Raw genomic sequence first — 18,901 nt, 5'->3', positions numbered from 1 at the left:
ATCTGCTGAAAAATCATTTCATCTTTACTACTTCCACTCCATATTTCTCCCTCTGCAGCCCCCCAGAGGACCCCACACAGTTTGGGAACCACCACTGTAAAGGAATGGGTATCATCATATCTCCTGTCATCACCTGTTTGAACAGTCTATTCATATCCAGTATTTGGTGTGTGCTGTCTGGAAGTTGGCACAGTTTATGTACTTCTGCAGTTTTTAATGCATAATGTTATGAACAGATCCATTCTTGATATTCTGTTTTTCTGTGATTAGTGTCATGTAAAATTCTGAACTAAATCCCACCAATGCAAAATATGTTTTGAAAAGCAGAATTTTGCAGCACTAACATAACGCTCTCTAAAGGTTGATCATGAAAAGGAAGAAACTCCAAGAATAAGCTGTAAAAAGAAGAGAAATCACCCCTCAAATACCGTGAGCAAGCCTTGACAGGATATCACATTCTACATTTGTGTTATTGTGAATTTGTATTTGATATTGCTTTTCCACTGACAATCATGAGTTAGCGTAGATATATGTTGTTAATAACATACAGAGTTTTTGGGGGGTTTTAAGTGTGCATTTCCATTGGTGGGTAATGACCCTCTGTGTCTTCCTTTTGAAAATGTCTTGAATGTCATTCTTATTTGATGCCGTCACCTTCAGTGATTCAAACTGTGTTTTGTATTTTGTTAAAGTAAATGTTATGTTTTGCGTTAAAATAAAGACTTTTCCATAATTTGTTTTATCTATGAGTAAGTGATGTTAACCACTTACTTTCAGACGGCTTCTCTCCTTTTTTTAAGATATGTTTCGAGAACTACACTTTTCATGTTTAATAACCATTATCAGAACCTCAGGTAAAGTGAAAGTAGGGATGCCTTTAGGACTCAGGTCTATATGATGGCTGTGTTTGTTACAATTGAATGATGTAGATTAGCCATCATTTCCTCATGATATAGTAGCCATTCTCTTTGGCTAGTAGCAGCTTTGTGTATGGATGCTCTTTACATGAGTTACAACAAAGACACATGATGAATAAGTATTGTACTGTATATATGAATCAGTTCATGTTACAAAGTCCAGATAAGTTCATGCCGTTTCACTGTTTTATGACAAGAAATGTTCATTCTGAGTTATATTTACAATATTGCACGTCTTCCCGTCCTGGGTGAGGGATCCCTCCTCTGTTGCTCACCCTGAGGTTTCTCCAGTTTCCCTATTAAAAGGATTTTCTATGGAGTTTTTCCTCAGTGGATGTGAGGGTCTAAGGACAGAGGATGTTGTTATAAAGCCCTTTGAGACAAACTGTTTGTAAAAATGGGCTATACAAATAATTACAAATAACAATTGCCTTGCCCTTATGGAATAGTCACAGAGTATAGTTTCGTGTTTACATCATATCACCACTAGGGAGCGATACTGGACTGTCCAGAGCTGCAGATCACATCATGCATGTGGTGTAGTGTGGTGTTGTGTAGTGTTGTAGTGACAGCATGTGTCAGCTCAATCCATCTCATATCTGATATCTGAGATGTATTCATGTCCTTTACTGTGTGAAAACACTCCTTTACAACTGAATTAGCTGTAAAATGCATGAAAAGTATCAATAGTGAGTGAGGTCCATTGTTTAAAATTTGTAATTTACAGACATCATCTAAATAGATTGTTATTACTGCAGCATGCAATAACTTTTTTTTTTTTTTTAAAGTATATTTTTCGGCTTTTTGCCTTTATTTGATAGTGATGACAGTAGAGATAGACAGGAAATGGGGAGGCAGAGAGAGGGGGAATGACACGCAGGAAAGGTCTGCCCGATGCGGGATTCGAACCGGGGACGCCTGCAGCGAGGACTGTAGCCTCTACATGGCGTGGCCGCTCTACCCACTGCGCCACGCACTGCCCCATGCAATAACTTTAATCTAGCAGTTTTTTTTTATTTGGAACAGTTGAACTATTTCATATACTGTCAGTAGGCTATATTTTGTCGTGGCTGTAAAATATAAATACCTGATACAGATCTTGAGTATATGGACTTAATTGTACTCCTCCTTCACTACCACGCATATAGTGATGTACTGTACGTGTCCGAGGATTAAATCTATAAAACACTTATTACTTACAAGAACAAAACCCTCGTGAGTATCTTCAAAAAGAGTCATAGAATTCCTCCATATCTTTACTATAAAGTATTATTATGCAGTGAGCTTGCTGATGACAGTAGAAGCGTGGGATTGTTGACTCTTTAATGGGATCTTATTCACAAGAGAATAACAAGAACATGCTACATAGAGTTGTTCTCATCTCAGAGCTTCACAGCCATTATTATTCAGCAAAAAACATTCATGTTATTATGTATCTTTAACCTTTAGATGAAAACACAGATATGATGATATACATGGAGTTGTTGTATGTTTGGTTGGTTGGTTGTGTGTCTCAGCAGCTGGTGGTCATCCCAGTGACGATGGACAGGAAGGAGCTGGTGGCGTAGCTGGGGTTCAGGAGGAGCTGGTCCAACATCTCTCTGCCTTTCTCTCTGGTGGTCACCGAGCACATGGCACTTTTCCACATGCGCACCAGAGATCCACCTGCAGACGACAAGACCAAGATCATCACCATCCTTTAAGGTTCAGTGATGCAATAAGCAATATGTGTCAGTGTGTGTTCACCCTACCAAGCATGGTGTTAATGTTTTTCATCCAGGAGAAGATGGACAGTGTGTGGTTCTCCTCCGTAGACATGTCAGCTATGTTAGGTGCACTGTCGGTTTGCTGCACAAGCAAACAGAGGACAAACATCAGATGCAGATACAGTTGTGTGCAACATGTGACAGATTTAAAACTGAAGTTATGAGACTGTACCTGTAAAATCCGGCCTGGCAGCGGGGTGAGGAACGTCACTGACTTTTCCAGACTGGACTGGAAGTGTGCTGCTGACACGTACTCGGCTGAGTTCAGCCAGCTGTTGGCAAACGACACCTCTGAAGAGGAGTAGTGGCTCTGCCTGGGGGAGAGGAGACACAGAGAAGACAGGATGAAGAGAGGAGACACAGAGAAGACAGGATGAAGAGAGGAGACACAGAGAAGAAGACAGGATGAAGAGAGGAGACACAGAGAAGAAGACAGGATGAAGACAGAGTTTGACATTTTGGAAAAAGCCCTTGTTCACTTTTTTCACTGAGAGCTCGATGAGAGGATTCAGAACATTTTCATGTCTCTGTTGAATATGAAGCCGCAGCCAGGAGACAGTTTAGCTTTGCTCACACTGATGGCAGGGGGAATAGCTTGGCTCTGTTGTTGTTGTTGTTGTCACTGTGAGGTAGCCAAGCAACCAGCGAAGACTGTGGTGACTGCACCAGGCCAACAAATACTAGTTGAACACACAACTTCCCAGTGAGCAGATGAAACTGACAAGATGTGCTAATGTTAATTAATTACTGAGCTTCAGAGGTTCCTGAATGCAGATTTTGCAGCGTTCAGATGACGGCACACTGCTTCATGATGGCAGTCCTCATGCTGCCTGGCTATACAACAAAAATGTGAACTGAAGTGGAGACACCAAAATATAAAATATAATTGTTCTGCGGATTTATTTGGAATCTGTATTCGCCTGACAAATGTCTAGAGACAAAGTAAAATGAAGGAGAGAGACCGGAGTGTGACAGAGAGTTGTGTTGGTTACCTGGCGTTGCAGGCTGCAGAGGCGTAAGAAGAAGCCATCTGAGCCGCCCAGTACAGACCCAGCAGGGTGTCTTTCTTCTCATTGTCAGGCAGAGGAGATGCAGCTGAAGCCTTCAGACCCTGAAAACACACAGACAAGATGCTTCAACAATGTCATAGCACTTTTAAGTCTATGTTTCTAAAAAATGAATACCACTCTTCAAGGCAGAGGGTGGGATGAGCTCAAGCTGCAAAAACAGGATTTAAACCACGGATGCACATTTAGAGTTTTTCCTATGGAAAGACTAAGTGCCAAGTAAAAAGGAAATTATGACACTTTCATGGACATATGGCGACCTCTGATGCATTAGCTGCCTAGGGAAGTGAAATTATCCAGACAGGAACGCTGACCCAGACTGAGTTGACCGGTATTAAGAAATATTTTTTAATCTGTGCAAGGACACATATTTCTTTATTTGTTGATATGTTGTTGCTTTCTTTCTTTCTGCTTCACATTTGTTTTTGTCTTGTCTTATTCTTTTCTTATAATTTTCCAACTCCATTTAATTTTAACTTATTCATTCATACATCACCAAAACTGATAGATTCCCTTTAAAGACAACAAGTACATGGGGAAAGAACATGAACATGACTTCCAGTCAAAGTTAGCCCTAGGTATCTCCAGCTGGATTTAGTTAAATTCGGCTTTTTGCTTTAGCAATGTACTTGACTAAGTAGTTTGTTTTTAATGGGGTTTCATTGTAAATACACACACACATGCTGTTTTCCTGGTAATTCTACTTTTTATTGGAGAGGGAAAGAATGTGGCAAAATATTTCAAGTCAGATTTTGATCTTAACTAGATTTGACTGAACTGACTAACAGAAAATGTGGTTACTGGGCAGAATAGACTTCTGTTAAAGACAACATTGTACAGCTGTTTTCACAGGCACATGCTCTCCATTAGACTGTTTATGACTCATCAAATCAATAATTTTCTCTTTTCAGGATTTATTCAAAACAATGAATATTCAAATACCTGGAAAAAGGCATCCCACTTAGATATGGCATCAGGATAGCGAGTCGAACAATCAGCATAGGTGGTACAGAAGTCCTGTACACCTTCAGGCACCTGCAGCTGGACCTATTCATTTGATAAACTCGATTAGAATTATCCTCATCATTTAAACCATGGCAATTCATGTTTTGCATGAAAATGTGAAAAATAAATAAAATAAAACTATTGCACGTGTGTCTGTTTGAAAGGTTCAGTTGCACAAGTACCGGAACATCAGGTCCCATGAGGCCTTGCTGTGCAGCAGACAGGAAAGGCAGTGCAGAGGCAAAATAGTTCACACCTGCAGAGAAGAAAGCCATAGTTTGTGATCTCTCTCCTCTCTCTCTCCTGGCTTTATGTTTGTGTATTTGTGTATTTGCGTACTTACAGCCCCACCAGCTTTGAGTAGAAATACACATAGTGTCTCCTGTCTGATGGCCGCAAGTTGTAGCACCGGTTGGGTCAGCGAGACGCCCTACAGAGACACAAGACTTTATATTGGACCATTCATTTATCTGGTGGCTCTTGTTTTGATATTATGTCCACTCAGTTTGGGGGTAAGAAGGATTAAATATATAAATATAAACTAAATACATGAAAATATCATCAGATATATAGATATTAAATCAAGGATCATCTTGAACTAACTCCCTATTCACTTTTGCACAACTATAAAAGTCTAAAAAAAGTCTAAAAGGCTATGATATTTGAATAACATATTAAACAAAAGAAAATACATGTCATCTTACCAGAAGTGAGCATCCATCCAAGCTGCAGTGGCAGGCCCCAGATAGGATTTTCTGTGGCTCCTGTGCCCATAGATCCCATAAACGGGTCAGTAGCAGCGATTAACAGCCGATACAGACTCATACGGTTCAGGAAGTGCCAGGGATCAGGATTCAGAACGCCGTTCTGTATGGGCAGCTCTGTCAATTGGCTGGCTGTGTGTGCCCACAGGATGGGCATGCCATTTTCCAGGATTACAGCAGAGCTGCCGAAAGACACAGCACAGGCCAGAAGGAGGCCGAGGACCGTCGAACACTGCATGGCTGCAGACAAGGATGGAATCAAGAGCGGACACTCTGGACTGAGGCTGTCACAAAGACAGACGGCTTATGTATCCTCCCATGTTCTGACCCACACAAGCAAAACAAACATTTCACAGTCATGTGACTCCATGTGACATGTGAATCAGTGGACCCTCAGCAACAGATAGATAAGAAAGTGTGGGTACATACAGAGCTCAATACCCAAATACAAGCAGAATCAACTCAATACAGCTAAATGAATAAGCTGAATGAAGATAACTAAGAAAGGAATCACTCAGCTCAAGAAGTGAACTTTGACCTTGATTCAATCATTTCTAATGGGGACTTGCCATGCAACACACATCAACAACCAAATGAATGTGAATTGTCTATCATGCAAGAATGATAGTCAAGTATATTTCCAAAGTACATTTAGAAACAGCTTAAATCAAACATGTGCTATACTAAAGACAATGAAATCAATTAGGTAAGAAAAACTAATACATAAAATGAGGAAAAGTGCAATATAGTAGATAAATTAAGAATCCAAGCAATTTAGTGTGAGTTTATGAGAGGTTAAGTGGATTAGCAGGGGACCTTTTTTAAGTGAGAGTAGGGAAGAACGGGGATGGTTGTAACATGGGTCAGCTATGGGACACACATGGGACACTTTCAATTTCTCAGGTACAAGTTATGTATCATCTGATTGACTCTGTATGCTCAGTTTAGCCCTTCTTCAATATGTGAAGAAGTAGCAGCCTGTGGCAGACACAGACAATTTTTGAAGAAAAAAACTAATTTTGCATGAAAGTATTTTTTCCCCCTCCATTTCTTTTTGTCATAGCATCGCCTGCTTTGTAGTAAAACTCATCAAACCTAAATCACGTTTATTTTGTGTCTATGTAGATATCTTTCATGCAAGTTGTTAGTACTGATGTTTTAGTTGTTAGTTCTTTGTAAGGTAAGGTAAGGTAGTTCATGGCTGCAAGAGTCTGGTTAGTTGTAACAGCAATTTAGTATGTTAACCTTAGTATGTTTGAATTTCAGCTTTGAAAGACAAGGACGAAAGGGTTAGGGTTAGGTTTAGGTTTAGACTATGGTTGACAGTAACTAATATACTTGAGACACGCACACACACACACCTCACACCTACACACCTTCACACACACACACACACACACACACACCGACGCATCAGTTATGTATGTTAAAAAGTAATTTAGGCTAAGTGTTGAATAAAAAGCTTTCACAATCATATTTTTTTTTTCAACTTTTTGTCTTATTTAATAATGTTACATCTCACCCCAGGGTGTTACCACTAACCCAGACTATGGGGTGAATTGTAACATTTCACTCCTTGTGTTTGAGACTAAACTATGCATTTTCTGTTTGTGTTGAAAAGATAACACTTATGCCCTAATAGCAGACACATGGAACTAGTTTGTGCACTAGTTTGAACACACTGGATTAAAAGAGCTCCAAGATACAGACAGAAATTAAGATTTAGATTATTTTGCCTTAACATAAACAGCTGCAGTTGAACAAATTAAGGGGAAAAAATGTCTGTCTCAGTAAGAACAGCTTCAGTGCTCTTTTGCATTGACTCTAGACATCTCTGAACTCTTTAGGAAGGCTGAACAAGGCTGAACACCAGACGTATTGCCTCATTTGCTGTTTTGATGATGGTAGTGGAGAGCAATGTCTTAATACGTGAAGACATCAACACTTTAATTTCCCTTTCCTCTTTCTATCTGATACAAAATGAGAGTCCACTGATCAGCATTTTTAACCCTTCACCCTAAAGTGTACAATATTTTTTTGAACTGATTGTGTCATCTAAATCCATAGAACACAGAACACCAGCCTGTTCTGTTTGTCAACTTTTTCAAACAAGCCAGCAGCATGTTAGGTCCCAAAAGTTCAACAGATAACAGAGGTCCTGAACCTCGGTTTGTACTTGATAACCCAACTAACTCCCAAATATTCCATGTGACTATTATCACAATAAGTAGTTACTAAGTAAAAGATGAACTGATCTGAGCCATGTAAACTGATTGGCTGCCGTCCTCTTCTGACCAGTAACGTATTGGTTTTGCAGGTTTCTGCAGATCACCATTGACCAGAGGGGGTGATGGATTGAAAGTTCCAGGAACAGTCTGAACCTTGATTTGCAAACACTGTGTCCTACTGCACTTACACCATTAATATCAAGTCTGAAATTCCCTACAAGGTCATCAGAACTGTACTTAACCCATAAGGACCCACGGTGACACGGGTGTCACACTGCCTTCAAGTGTCCTGGAAAGCCCCTTACACATATTTATGTTGAACTTTTAAATCATGAAGTCCCTAAGTGACATCTACTCAACATCCTGGTGCAGTCACATGACTCTCTGTGAATCTCTCCATCCATGACAACATTTCCAAGATGGTGGCCAGCAGAGTTGGCACATTTCACAGAGGCAGCTACTTTTAAAAAGCTTGCTTTCTGTCAATAAAATAAGCCACCACCCATTTCACAATGCAAATCCTTTTATAACATGTCCCTTGTTGTATTTAACCTGTTCTGACCTCATTTTTTGAAGAAACTCATATAAAACAACTTAAAAAAATATTGCTGTGACATATACGTCACATCGGGCCTTAGCCTTAAAAAAGTCAGGAAAAATACCATGTGACGCCTATGTCACAATGAGGAAAATGGGAAAGAACTGCTCAATTAAATTAGGTAATTCAGGTATTTTGAATTAATATACTCTATGTTGTTCAATTTAAAACATAATTTAAAAATGTTAACATAAAAATAATGTCAAATTCAATCAATATTTAATAAAATGATATATCAGTCCGGAAATTGAACCACAGATTTAGCAGAGACACTCTTCTCAGTAAATGAACAAGATTTTAGTATCCCATGCTGGTCCCATATTAATGTAATTATGCTTTTTTGCTGTATTTTCTGTAACAAAATAGGATACAGTGTTCAGGATGTACTGACGATCATCAGACGTGCAATAGATGTTGTATACAGAACAACAAATACAGCAAAGAAGAATGAGAGTTTACATAAGAAAATATTAGGAAACAAATAAGAAAAGTTAACTCAGTCAAACAGTCATGAACCAGGTTTGAGACAAGGGTTCTGGACTGCTGTACTGATGGGAGAGAGGGTCCCATGTGGTGCATTGTGAGAGAAGGACGTTTTACCCAGCTCAGTTCTGACGAATGGAATATGACCCAACTATCAGTTCTGTGAGTGGGTACCAATGTTTTGTGATTTCATAGTTAATAGAGATGATAAATAAAGAGACAACAACTGTGACAGGGCTTTAAAAATGGATAAAAACCAATGCTGTTTTCCCCTTACTGTCAGAAATGACCAGCCGACATTTTGATAAAGAGTGCCGTGATGAGTATTATATGAATCATTGGAAATGAAATGTAAGGCTGAGTGGTAAACAGCATCCTGTGGAATCAAAATGGAACTAGCTGCTTTTCCATAGATGTCATCTCCATACTCTAAAACAGAGAAAAAATAGTGTCTCCAATTTTTTTTTCCTGTGGTGAGTAGGAAAACGGTGCTTATTTCTGTATAGAAAGCCAAGTATTGTTCTTAGTTTAGCAATGAGGGTGGTGATATGGTGCTTAAAATTAAGACAACTGTCCATCCAGATGCCAAGGTATTTGTAGTTGGAAATAAAATTGTGGTTGCACAGCTTTTAAGGCTTCAGTAACTGGTTAAAGTCTTCAATATGAGGCAATATTCGCATTTCTATAGTGTTTGCCCTTTTTTGTTGTGAAACTTGTCTTAAAAAGGTGTTAATAGTAACCAGCTGATTTGTAATTTTGATATATGTTATGGAAATGCAAATAAAAGGTCAAATTTGTGTTACAGAGCAAAAGAAAATGTTAAGCCCATTTATTTTCAAGTGAAAATTTAAGATACCAAAAACGCCCGATGTGACATATATGCAACATTCCAGATCTCTGACAATAGGTGGCGCTATTTCAAAAAAAACTTCAAAAATGTGTTCCATGCATTCCACTTGGTCTGTGTTTCACCCCACTTAATTTTCCTTCAAGGATAAATGGGTCTGGGTTCTTATGGGTTAATACGAAGAGTAAATGAGCATCTAACATTAATCACACTGTTAACTAAAAAAAATGTTACATAGATTTAAATTCTATTGTTTTTCTATCAGCAGCCTCTTCATGTTGAACTAATAAAAACAGTATTCCACCACCACCACCACCACCACCACCACCACCACACCAAAACTCTTTGTGACCCATATGTTCTTTATATTTCATATCACATAGCCTGATATTCATACATGGCAGTTATAGCAAAGCAGGGGACCAGAGGACCCATGCACCAGCATCAGGTTACAGGAATAAAGTAAAAGATAAAGCATTCTCAAACACTTTGATATATAAGAATAATGCATATCGAACAAGGTCATTTCAAAAGAAACCGTCTAATTAGCCCCATTCCTAACACTGTTCATGTTCATTAGTGTTGCTGCAGTAAAAATAACTAGCATTTACACAAATAGCCTACTCTAATATTTAGTCAAAGGCAGCAGGACTGCAGCTGATTGTCGCTCTTGTTAAAGCCTAATAAAGCTTAATAAAGTTGTGATGCTTCATGTGATCCTTCCCATGACTTGTACAGTAGTTCGGCTACTTTCTACCACTGACTTCTCCTCCGCTGCTCCTCGGTCATGTGACGGGGAGTGACGGAAAATCAGGAAACAGTCGCCGCTGCGAGTCTCAAGAAAAGAGGTAAAACACACATCTACACACATCTGAACATTTACACAGGGCACGGAGTGTGGATGCATTTAGAGTTTGTTATGTGTTTGTGTGTGTGAGTGTGTGTGTGTCATGTAGCTACAGCAACGAAGAAATGAAAAGTTTGTTTGGTCCGTGAAGCGACACAGAGAAAGAAACGTCCAAGTTACGCTGCGACTTTTCGGAGGTTACTTGTTGACTGCAGTAGGTTTGGGTCGGTGACATTCACATGGAGCTGCTTTTACATCGTAAACACAATAAATGTTGCTACAAAATAAATGATCATTGGTGCAGTCGTCCTCCTCTAGCTGAGCTCCTGTGATTTCCGCATTGTTGTGTCTCGCTCCCCATAGCTACCTCCCAGCTGCTGCTGCTGCTGCTGCTGCAGACAGGGAGGCGCAACAAGTCTCATTACAGCGGAGACTGGGGTTAATGTGTGATCACACCGATAAACTGATTAATAATCAAGCACTGACAGCTCTAGATTGAAAGTTAATTTAAAACAGGGGGGTCCTTTGCACTGGATCTGGACTCGAACCTGTGACATGTGCCACCGCAGCACAGGAAGTCAGCGTGACTGGGTTAAACTCTCAGCTCTGAGCCAACCCTGATCCACTTTGAAGTTTCATGTAATAATACATGACAGCAGCTGCACCAGTATTTTTTATTTATTTATTTATTTAACCTTTATTTAACCAGGCGAGCAAATTAAGAACAAAATTCTTATTTTCAAGTAGAAAGTGAACGTCACACACTGTTATAAAACGGGGGAAAACCTGTTATTCAGACTTGTTCCAGCAAGTGACAGAGGTGCAGCAGCAGGTGTCACCTGTTTTACTCCTGACAAGGGAAACACTAGTAGGCTACTGCACCATGTGGACAAAAGTATATGGACACCATCAGGCACATTAGGTCAGTGCTTTCAGACAGATAAATAGAAGAACTCAGTTGTAATGGAAAAGCACCTAAACCGTGTCGAGCCAAGCCGAGCCGTGACTGTGTGGTGGAAAAGCGCCAGTACAGTGGCATGCAAAAGTTTGGGCACACCTGGTCCAAATGAACAGTTCACAAGTGGAAGATGAAATGATTTTCAAAAGGCATAAAGTTACAGATGATACATTCCCTTGACATTTTAAACAGTATTCTTCATTTTTTATTTTCATCTTTTACATTTCAAACTGACAGAAAAGGAAAAGGGCCTGCAGCAAAGGTTTGGGCCCCCTGCATAGTAGGCTACCTACTATCACAGTGTGTAAATACTGTAGTAAATATCTTGTCTGATACCTTGGTCAAAGTTCTCTGAGAGCTCAAGTCTCCTGGGTTTCCCATTCTTTTGCAGGCTGCTGCTTTGTTTCCCTTTTTCACTCTAAAACTGTAGAAAACTAATAATAATAATACACAGATATTGATTAAAATGCAGCAAAAGAGTGTTTCATCTTTATGGAGTTATGATTAAGATTATTTCCCTTTTTTCTAACCACCCTCAAGAACTTCTGGGGCTCCCCGGACCCTTAGACCAACATCAACAGGGCTGCCACTTCTTATACTTTAAACAGTATAAATTATATTTAGGTGATGTATTTGATGAACTATTTCCTATGAATTTCCTTATTGGTCTTAGACATCGCTGAAATATATGGCAGAAAATCCCAGCGTCCGACTTGAGGCTGTTGCAGCATCTTATTAATGGGACCTGGCTGTGAGAATGAAATATAGATTGCAGGCTTGTGTCTGTGCTGGGATTTAAACCTTGGCCTGAAATGAGTGGTTGTGAGTGTGATGCACCACCTAACTGTACCAGCAGGACATATTTTATTGTGTCACTGCTTTACTGAAGTGTCCATGGAAGTGTGCTCCTGTAGCTTTTATATTTTAATTCACATTTGCTGTATATCAGGAAGAAACCATTCAAATCAACCTGCTAAATGGATTTACATATGAATCACCAGCTGACTTAAAAATAAGTACAGTAACTGTGGTAACAGCATGTTGGTGTGACCCATGAATAAATGAAGTGACAGACTGTGTGTTGTGTCCTCACAGCTCTGCACCATGGCCTACCAGGCTGGGATCCCAGAGGAGCCCAGCGCTTTAGTCCACAACATCAGCACCAACATCCAGAAGCTCACGCTGCTGAGTAAGGCTGTGCACACACACCACTCACTCTACAGAACAGATGTCATCATTATCAGAGGCAACATGCAGACTGCATCCACTTCACTCACTCCAGTGTGTGAAGAGTGGTGACACATGGAGATAAATAAATGTCTGCTCTCTCTCTTCCTCTTCCTCACCAGCGTCTGACCTGCAGAGGACAGTGTATCTGCTGGGGACAGAGCAGGACACCAGCCAGCTCCGACACACACTGTGAGTAACACAGTATGAAGAAAGTCTACAATACAGGTTGCCTGTCTTTGAGAAGAATGACATCATTTTTTCTTTGGTCACCAGGCAACAGAAACAGCAGCAAGGCAACCAGCTGGCTAAGGAGACTGACCGACTGATCAAGGCGTTCGGTGCACTTCCTGTCGGCCCTGATCAGGTACTGAACCCTTCACCGACCTCTTCCCTCACTAAAGTCGGTAATGGGTTAATGTCAAAATAAAACTTTGTTTTAAATAAATCATTTTAAAAGCTTGCTTCAGATTTGTTACAATGTACATTTGGTATTCATATTGGTTTTATGTCATTTGAAATGACATTTGAACCATTTTTAAGAAGAGTAATACTGAATGCCCTGGAAAATGTCAAATGGTGTAACCACAAAAGAATGATGAATATTAAATATCTCATCCACCTACACTGGATTTAAGTTAAGTTAAGTTTTTTACTTATAAAAAGTATACTTTTTTCTTAAAACACTAAATTGAAACAGATTTTTGCTGTGTTTCTATATTTGAATTTAAAGGGATAGTTCAACATTTTGGCAAATTGACCCATTGCCATAATCCCTATAGTCATAGCAGTAGGTTCGTCACCTTTAATTGTTGGTGTAAGCTATTTTTAGAACAGCCGAGCCACAAGTTGTTTTCGAGGTAAATTAATGCAAATTCCTGTCAGTTTTTCGGCAAGCAGTCTCTGTATTTGCTTCAAAAACAACTCGGTCTCGTAATGTTCCGTTATTATCTCATAGCGTGGTGAATGTGCAGGTCACAACTTGTCCACCAGAGCGTTTTGGAGTTGTTGGATTGTGTATTTGATGAGTTTGATGAGAGAAACCAAGAAATCCCATTAGCCTCCGTAGCGTAGCTATGAGCAGCTCCGCCGTTCTAAAAATAGCTTGCACTGACAAATAAAGGTAACAAACCTACTGCTATGACTATAGGAATTATGGCAATGGGCCAATTTGCCAAGATTATGAACTATCCCTTAAACGCATTTTAGCAACACTGGACAGGACATATACTAAAAACACTGCTTTTCTATATACCACATTTGAGTCCTGATTTATTTTCCTGAATATAGTCAGATTTTTATGAAAAAATAAGGGTTACACCGCTTGACATTGGGTTGCATCACGTCATTGACCTTAACACACTAACACACTGGGCTGACTGAATCTAATAGAAACAGACGGGAACTCTGGCAACCCTGTCTTCTCTGATGATATGTCTCTGTGTGTCTGTCAGAGGCAGAGGAAGATCCAGAAGGAACGTCTGGTGAACGACTTCTCAGCTGCTTTAAACAACTTCCAGAAGACCCAGAGACAGGCGGCCGACAAAGAGAGAGAGTTTGTGGCCAGAGTCAGAGCCAGCTCCAGGCTGTCGGTGAGTAATCTGTCTGCAAGGTCACGATGACCAGCCAGCCGGACGGTGGGTAGTGAGTGACCAATAATCTATATTACCTCTGAGTTATAATATACCAGCAGATCAGTCCACTTCTGTCTGGTTTGGATTTATGCTCTGTCAGTCAAAAGCAGCTTTTGTCTGGTCACTCCACAACATTCAGATACAGAGGCTTTACATAAGATTGAAGTCAAGCAGAAGATACAGGTTTAAAACTGAGCTTCATGAAATTGCATGAAAGACAATAAGCGTGACAGAGGTCTCACTGTATTTTGTCAAATAACAATAACACAAACAATGCGAAAGAAGCGGTAATACCCTTTAATAGTGGAGACCTACAGTATTAGGTGGACGGTAAGACCTGAGAGTAAGTGCTGAGAGTATAGAGTAAACTGTAGATACACTGGCTATTTTATTTAGCCTGGGTCATGCAGGCTAAACATTTTTTATGTATATAGATGTGAATGTGTAAGCGTTAACCCGTCCCTCTTTATGGAATAGCAGTTTATAGTATTGTATAACAGTTTAGTTTAGGAGGTGGCAGTGATTGAGATGCTGAAAAATAAAAGCTTATTAATAAATAGGAAATAAATGAAGGTGAACTAGTAAATTTGACTCTGTGTGAAGTGACCCTTGAGCCTGCTCTTGTGACCGGTGTTCTGGTTCTTGTGCACACAGCACCACACTGGGTATCAGTCACTGCATATATACCAGCAGATAAGCTACAAGATACTACAATACACCAAAGACTGTGCAGGCAGCAGTTTGAAGTGTTTCTGGTTGTTGTTTTCTAGAGGAGCATGCTGATCACCATGGACTGTGATTTTAGGATTACTGTCATGAGTCAGCAGCCATCATGATATCTAGACTGTGCACATGTTAAATTTCCATATACTCTTAATGAAACCTTGTAGGACACATGTATAGTCCATACAAATGTAAATGTAAATTATATTATAGACATATTAACATATATTTCCATCTCAAAGCCTGTCAGTAGATAGATGATAGGCAGCAGAGTCCTCGTAGCCAGAATGGGAAGAGAAAGTACATATTTTATATAATTTTTACATACTGTATATGTTGTTTTGATAAATTTAAATAAAAAATATAAATTAGATACGCATTGTTAACATAAATGCATGCAATGTGAATGAAAAATTCCTGATTTTGAAGATAAACAAACTTTACCATTGGTCCTACTTTACACGTCTTATTAGTAGTCCATGTGTGTTAGAAAGGTCTGTGGTGGATGTATATAGGATTTATGATATTAACATATTCCCTGATAGGTTCCATGTATGGCAGCGTCACTCCTGGCATAGAGATATAGTAGTTATATGTCATAAATTACATTTCTGCATGTGAAGTAATGGAGCCTGTGCTCTCAGGAAACTCCCACATGTCCAAAGAGCATGAAATATTTGACAGAAGTGTCTGTTGAGCTTCTGTTTTTGTTGTTAGTTTAACATAATAAGCTCAATTACTGTAAATTAATGTGCAGCCCGATGCCAGTGACCTGGAATAACTTATTAGTAAATAATAAGTTGTTTATTCATATTCATTTGAACTAAAGTGAAGTTTGTCCAGAAGCTCTTACATGACTGGTTCTTACATAATTGGGACTGTTTTAGACACCTGCTGTTCCCTTGGGTGAGCTGGAGTGTTTGGCAACTTTGTTCCCTCGTCAATTACCTCAGTGCACAGAACAGTATCTGTGTGTGTTTGTGAGTGTGTGCACGCGTATGTGTGTTCACACTGATAAGCACAAACAGTTCCCTTCTGCTATAAATGGCCGAAGCGGAACATGCCATGTCACCATGTATACATTCTGACAACAAGCTGTTCTGCAAATACTGAATCAAATGATATTTAATGAAGCATACAGGTGATGGGCACTGTAACACTTTCTGAACAGTTGCTGTAAATCATATCTTGCAGCATTAAATGCAAATGTATATTTATTCAATCCTGTTAATCCTTTAAACAGGGAGGCCAACCTGAGGACAGCTTTGGAAATGTTCCTCCATTCTCAAGGTCAGTCCGTGCTGTCTGATTGTCATCATCCTCTCTGGTATGATTATTATAGTAATTATGAATTTGATTGGTCTTTCTCATTCTACATTTGTTTCTGCAGTGACTCCCAGGTGCAGGCGGTGGCCCAGGCTGAGGCCATCACTGAGGACGACCTGAGGCTGATCCAGGAGAGAGAGTCGTCCATCAGGCAGCTCGAGGTACAAAGAAGAATCAGAATACAGTCATAACTGAGTGACACCTGAACACACCGCTCTCAACTCAATCGTTTTTTCTATATGTTCCCTGATTTAGTCCGACATCGTAGATATCAATGACATCTTCAAGGACCTGGGGATGATGGTGCATGAGCAGGGAGACATGATAGGTGAGTGGCACTTACACAAATGTTATATTACCTGTCTGTGACACAAAATCTGTATCTGATCATTTAAAGGAGACATATTGTGCCCCTTTTCCACAGATTAAAATAGTTCCCAGGTGTCTTAAAGACATGACTGTGACATGCTTTGGTCAAAATACCCCAAAGATCAAACATCACAGCTCTTTTCATCCTCTCTAAACAGCCCCGTTCAGAACGGCTGGTTTCAGTGCCTGTCTCTTTAAATACAAATGAACCACTGCTTGCCCCACCCCTTCTACCGGTACCAGGTAGGGGTGGGATTATGCAAATTCGAATCCTACTTACATCACTGGAAGACAAGTGAGAGAACGGCTCATAAAACCACATGGATTTCAATCTAGGGAGCCTACAAAGGAAAAAAAAGGGTCTCCCGCACACTGTCCAATCAGTTGCAAAAAACTTTATTATAAAAGAGACAACGTTTCGGTATAATTAAGTTTTTTCGGTCCCTTTTTTGTCCCTTTTATAATAACGTTTTTTGCAAGTAATTGGACAGTGTGGGGGAGACGCTTTTTTTCCTTTGTCGACTCCAATCCCATGCTCCAACGCACCTGTCTTTTTAAGATTCTTTGTCAATTCTCACATTTTGGGGGCCGGAAGGCAAGACAAACACCCAAATTAAAGAGCCTTCAGAAAGTGATATTTCCATAATATGTCCCCTTTAAACCCCCCCCCCCCCCACACACACACACACACACACACATACACACACTCACACCTCCTTCCCTACCTGCCCACCTGCTGTATGTAAAACTGTGTGTATTTCCCCTGCAGACAGTATAGAGGCCAATGTGGAGAGCGCAGATGTGAACGTCCAGAATGCAACCCAGCAGCTGTCACGTGCTGCAGAGTACCAGGTAACACACAGAGGACAGAGAGGAGAGAAAAGACAGATACAAAAAGAAGGATAGATAAGGAGGAGGAGTGGAGAGGTATTTGAATGAGTCAGTTTGTAACTGTGTGCTGGCTGTGAGGTTGCAGCATGTGTGCATATCTAATTCTCCACCACCTGCACATGGACTCCTGTGCTTTTCTTACTTCAATTATTCAAAGAAAAAGTTCAACACCAACAGTCCATCTGCCCAGTTAGTTTCAGATGATATCTCTATATATTTACTGCCTCAACAGCCACTTTGTGCTTTTCTCCCCCCAGAGGAGCTCCAGGAAGAAGATCTGTATCCTGGTGATAGTGTTGGCCGTAGCTGCTGTTATAATAGGACTTATCATCTGGGGAGCTCTCAGCAAATGAAGGCTTCCTCCTCCTCCTCTCTTCAGTCATCAGCCTGGACAAAGGATGAAGAGCCGTCCTGCCTCTCCTCTGCCCTCTCCTTTCACTGAGACTGTTTGTCTTTCTGTGGTTTGATTTATATTTTAGACATGTTTTAGTCCTGGTTGACAGGACTGCCTCCTGCTCCTCCACAGTGAACCAAAACTATAGCGCTGGTAGCTTTACCTTTAGGATCAGCTTTAATTTAATAATTAACTTTGACAGAAGATTTTCATCCTCAGCTGTTTGTCACTTGTAGGAGCAAACACAGGTGGAGAATCTTTGTGTTCAGCGGCAGCCACTGTTGCTGAGTAACTGCCCCAGACGATGCTGAGAGAACCTCCACTGAGGTGAATGTTAAATAAAATGCAGTACAGAGAGCAGCTGTGGGTCTGTGAGAAGGGAGGAAAACATTCAACCTTTACATCTGTTGTATTTCTGCAGCTACTTCCTCTTATCAGTTACATTATGAAAGCACCATGTGCTAAATGTGTCTTTACAGTTATGCTATGACTATAGAAACTGATTGTGAAAAGCCTCCCTTGTAGACACAGCAAATCATTGCCAATGTGCATTAAGCATCTATTATATTAATTTAGATATGAAATTGATAGTAGCCTACATTTTTGTTCAAATTCCTGTTTTGTTCTAATGCTAAATGGAGAAGTAGCCTACTGTACATACTGCTGCTAAATCAAGTGATTAGGACATTAAGATACACTCCACTGTCAGCCAATCATCAGCCAGTCCCCCAATCTAATAATCAGGGAAGAGCTGGTTGTTCCTTTAAGTAGATAATGTGTTGTTTATTAACTGCTCAGAGAGATTGCTTGTACATTTAGGAGAATCTTTTTTTATTCGATCAAATTACAAATAATCT

At 40.0% G+C, this 18,901-nt stretch overlaps 2 protein-coding genes across 2 annotated transcripts; one reads left to right on the top strand and one right to left on the bottom strand.

The window, feature by feature from the left end:
- Nucleotides 1–2,222: 2,222 nt before the first annotated feature.
- Nucleotides 2,223–5,799, bottom strand: leg1.1 (liver-enriched gene 1, tandem duplicate 1). Its single transcript, XM_085770849.1, has 8 exons — nucleotides 5,460–5,799; nucleotides 5,099–5,185; nucleotides 4,938–5,011; nucleotides 4,693–4,797; nucleotides 3,676–3,794; nucleotides 2,856–2,997; nucleotides 2,669–2,765; nucleotides 2,223–2,582 (listed from the first exon to the last, which is right to left on the bottom strand). Exons 1-8 carry the CDS (start codon nucleotides 5,755–5,757, stop codon nucleotides 2,431–2,433), a joined length of 1,074 nt encoding a protein of 357 aa, XP_085626975.1. The 5' UTR covers nucleotides 5,758–5,799; the 3' UTR covers nucleotides 2,223–2,430.
- A 4,667-nt stretch (nucleotides 5,800–10,466) lies between these two features.
- Nucleotides 10,467–18,636, top strand: stx7l (syntaxin 7-like). The gene is made up of 10 exons (XM_085770464.1): nucleotides 10,467–10,523; nucleotides 12,576–12,669; nucleotides 12,830–12,899; nucleotides 12,984–13,074; nucleotides 14,162–14,299; nucleotides 16,308–16,354; nucleotides 16,455–16,551; nucleotides 16,646–16,718; nucleotides 17,529–17,611; nucleotides 17,908–18,636. Exons 2-10 carry the CDS (start codon nucleotides 12,585–12,587, stop codon nucleotides 18,001–18,003), a joined length of 780 nt encoding a protein of 259 aa, XP_085626590.1. The 5' UTR covers nucleotides 10,467–10,523; nucleotides 12,576–12,584; the 3' UTR covers nucleotides 18,004–18,636.
- Nucleotides 18,637–18,901: the final 265 nt, after the last annotated feature.

The sequence above is a fragment of the Trachurus japonicus genome, chromosome 24 (genome assembly GCF_045865225.1).
Source record: "Trachurus japonicus isolate A0001 chromosome 24, Traja_1.0".
NCBI lineage: Eukaryota > Metazoa > Chordata > Actinopteri > Carangiformes > Carangidae > Trachurus > Trachurus japonicus.
This window is presented reverse-complemented; position numbering and strand designations above follow the sequence as displayed.

Bases quoted from the DNA above. Each gene is read 5' to 3' on its own strand.
- leg1.1 (XM_085770849.1), bottom strand. From the start codon at position 5,757: ATGCAGTGTTCGACGGTCCTCGGCCTCCTTCTGGCCTGTGCTGTGTCT. The intron at 4,798-4,937 runs GTACTTGTGCAA...TCAAATGAATAG, and splicing joins TCATGGGACCTGATGTTCCG to GTCCAGCTGCAGGTGCCTGA. The intron at 2,766-2,855 runs GTACAGTCTCAT...TTGCTTGTGCAG, and splicing joins TGCCAGGCCGGATTTTACAG to CAAACCGACAGTGCACCTAA.
- stx7l (XM_085770464.1), top strand. From the start codon at position 12,585: ATGGCCTACCAGGCTGGGATCCCAGAGGAGCCCAGCGCTTTAGTCCAC. The intron at 12,670-12,829 runs GTAAGGCTGTGC...CTTCCTCACCAG, and splicing joins CCAGAAGCTCACGCTGCTGA to CGTCTGACCTGCAGAGGACA. The intron at 12,900-12,983 runs GTGAGTAACACA...TTTGGTCACCAG, and splicing joins AGCCAGCTCCGACACACACT to GCAACAGAAACAGCAGCAAG.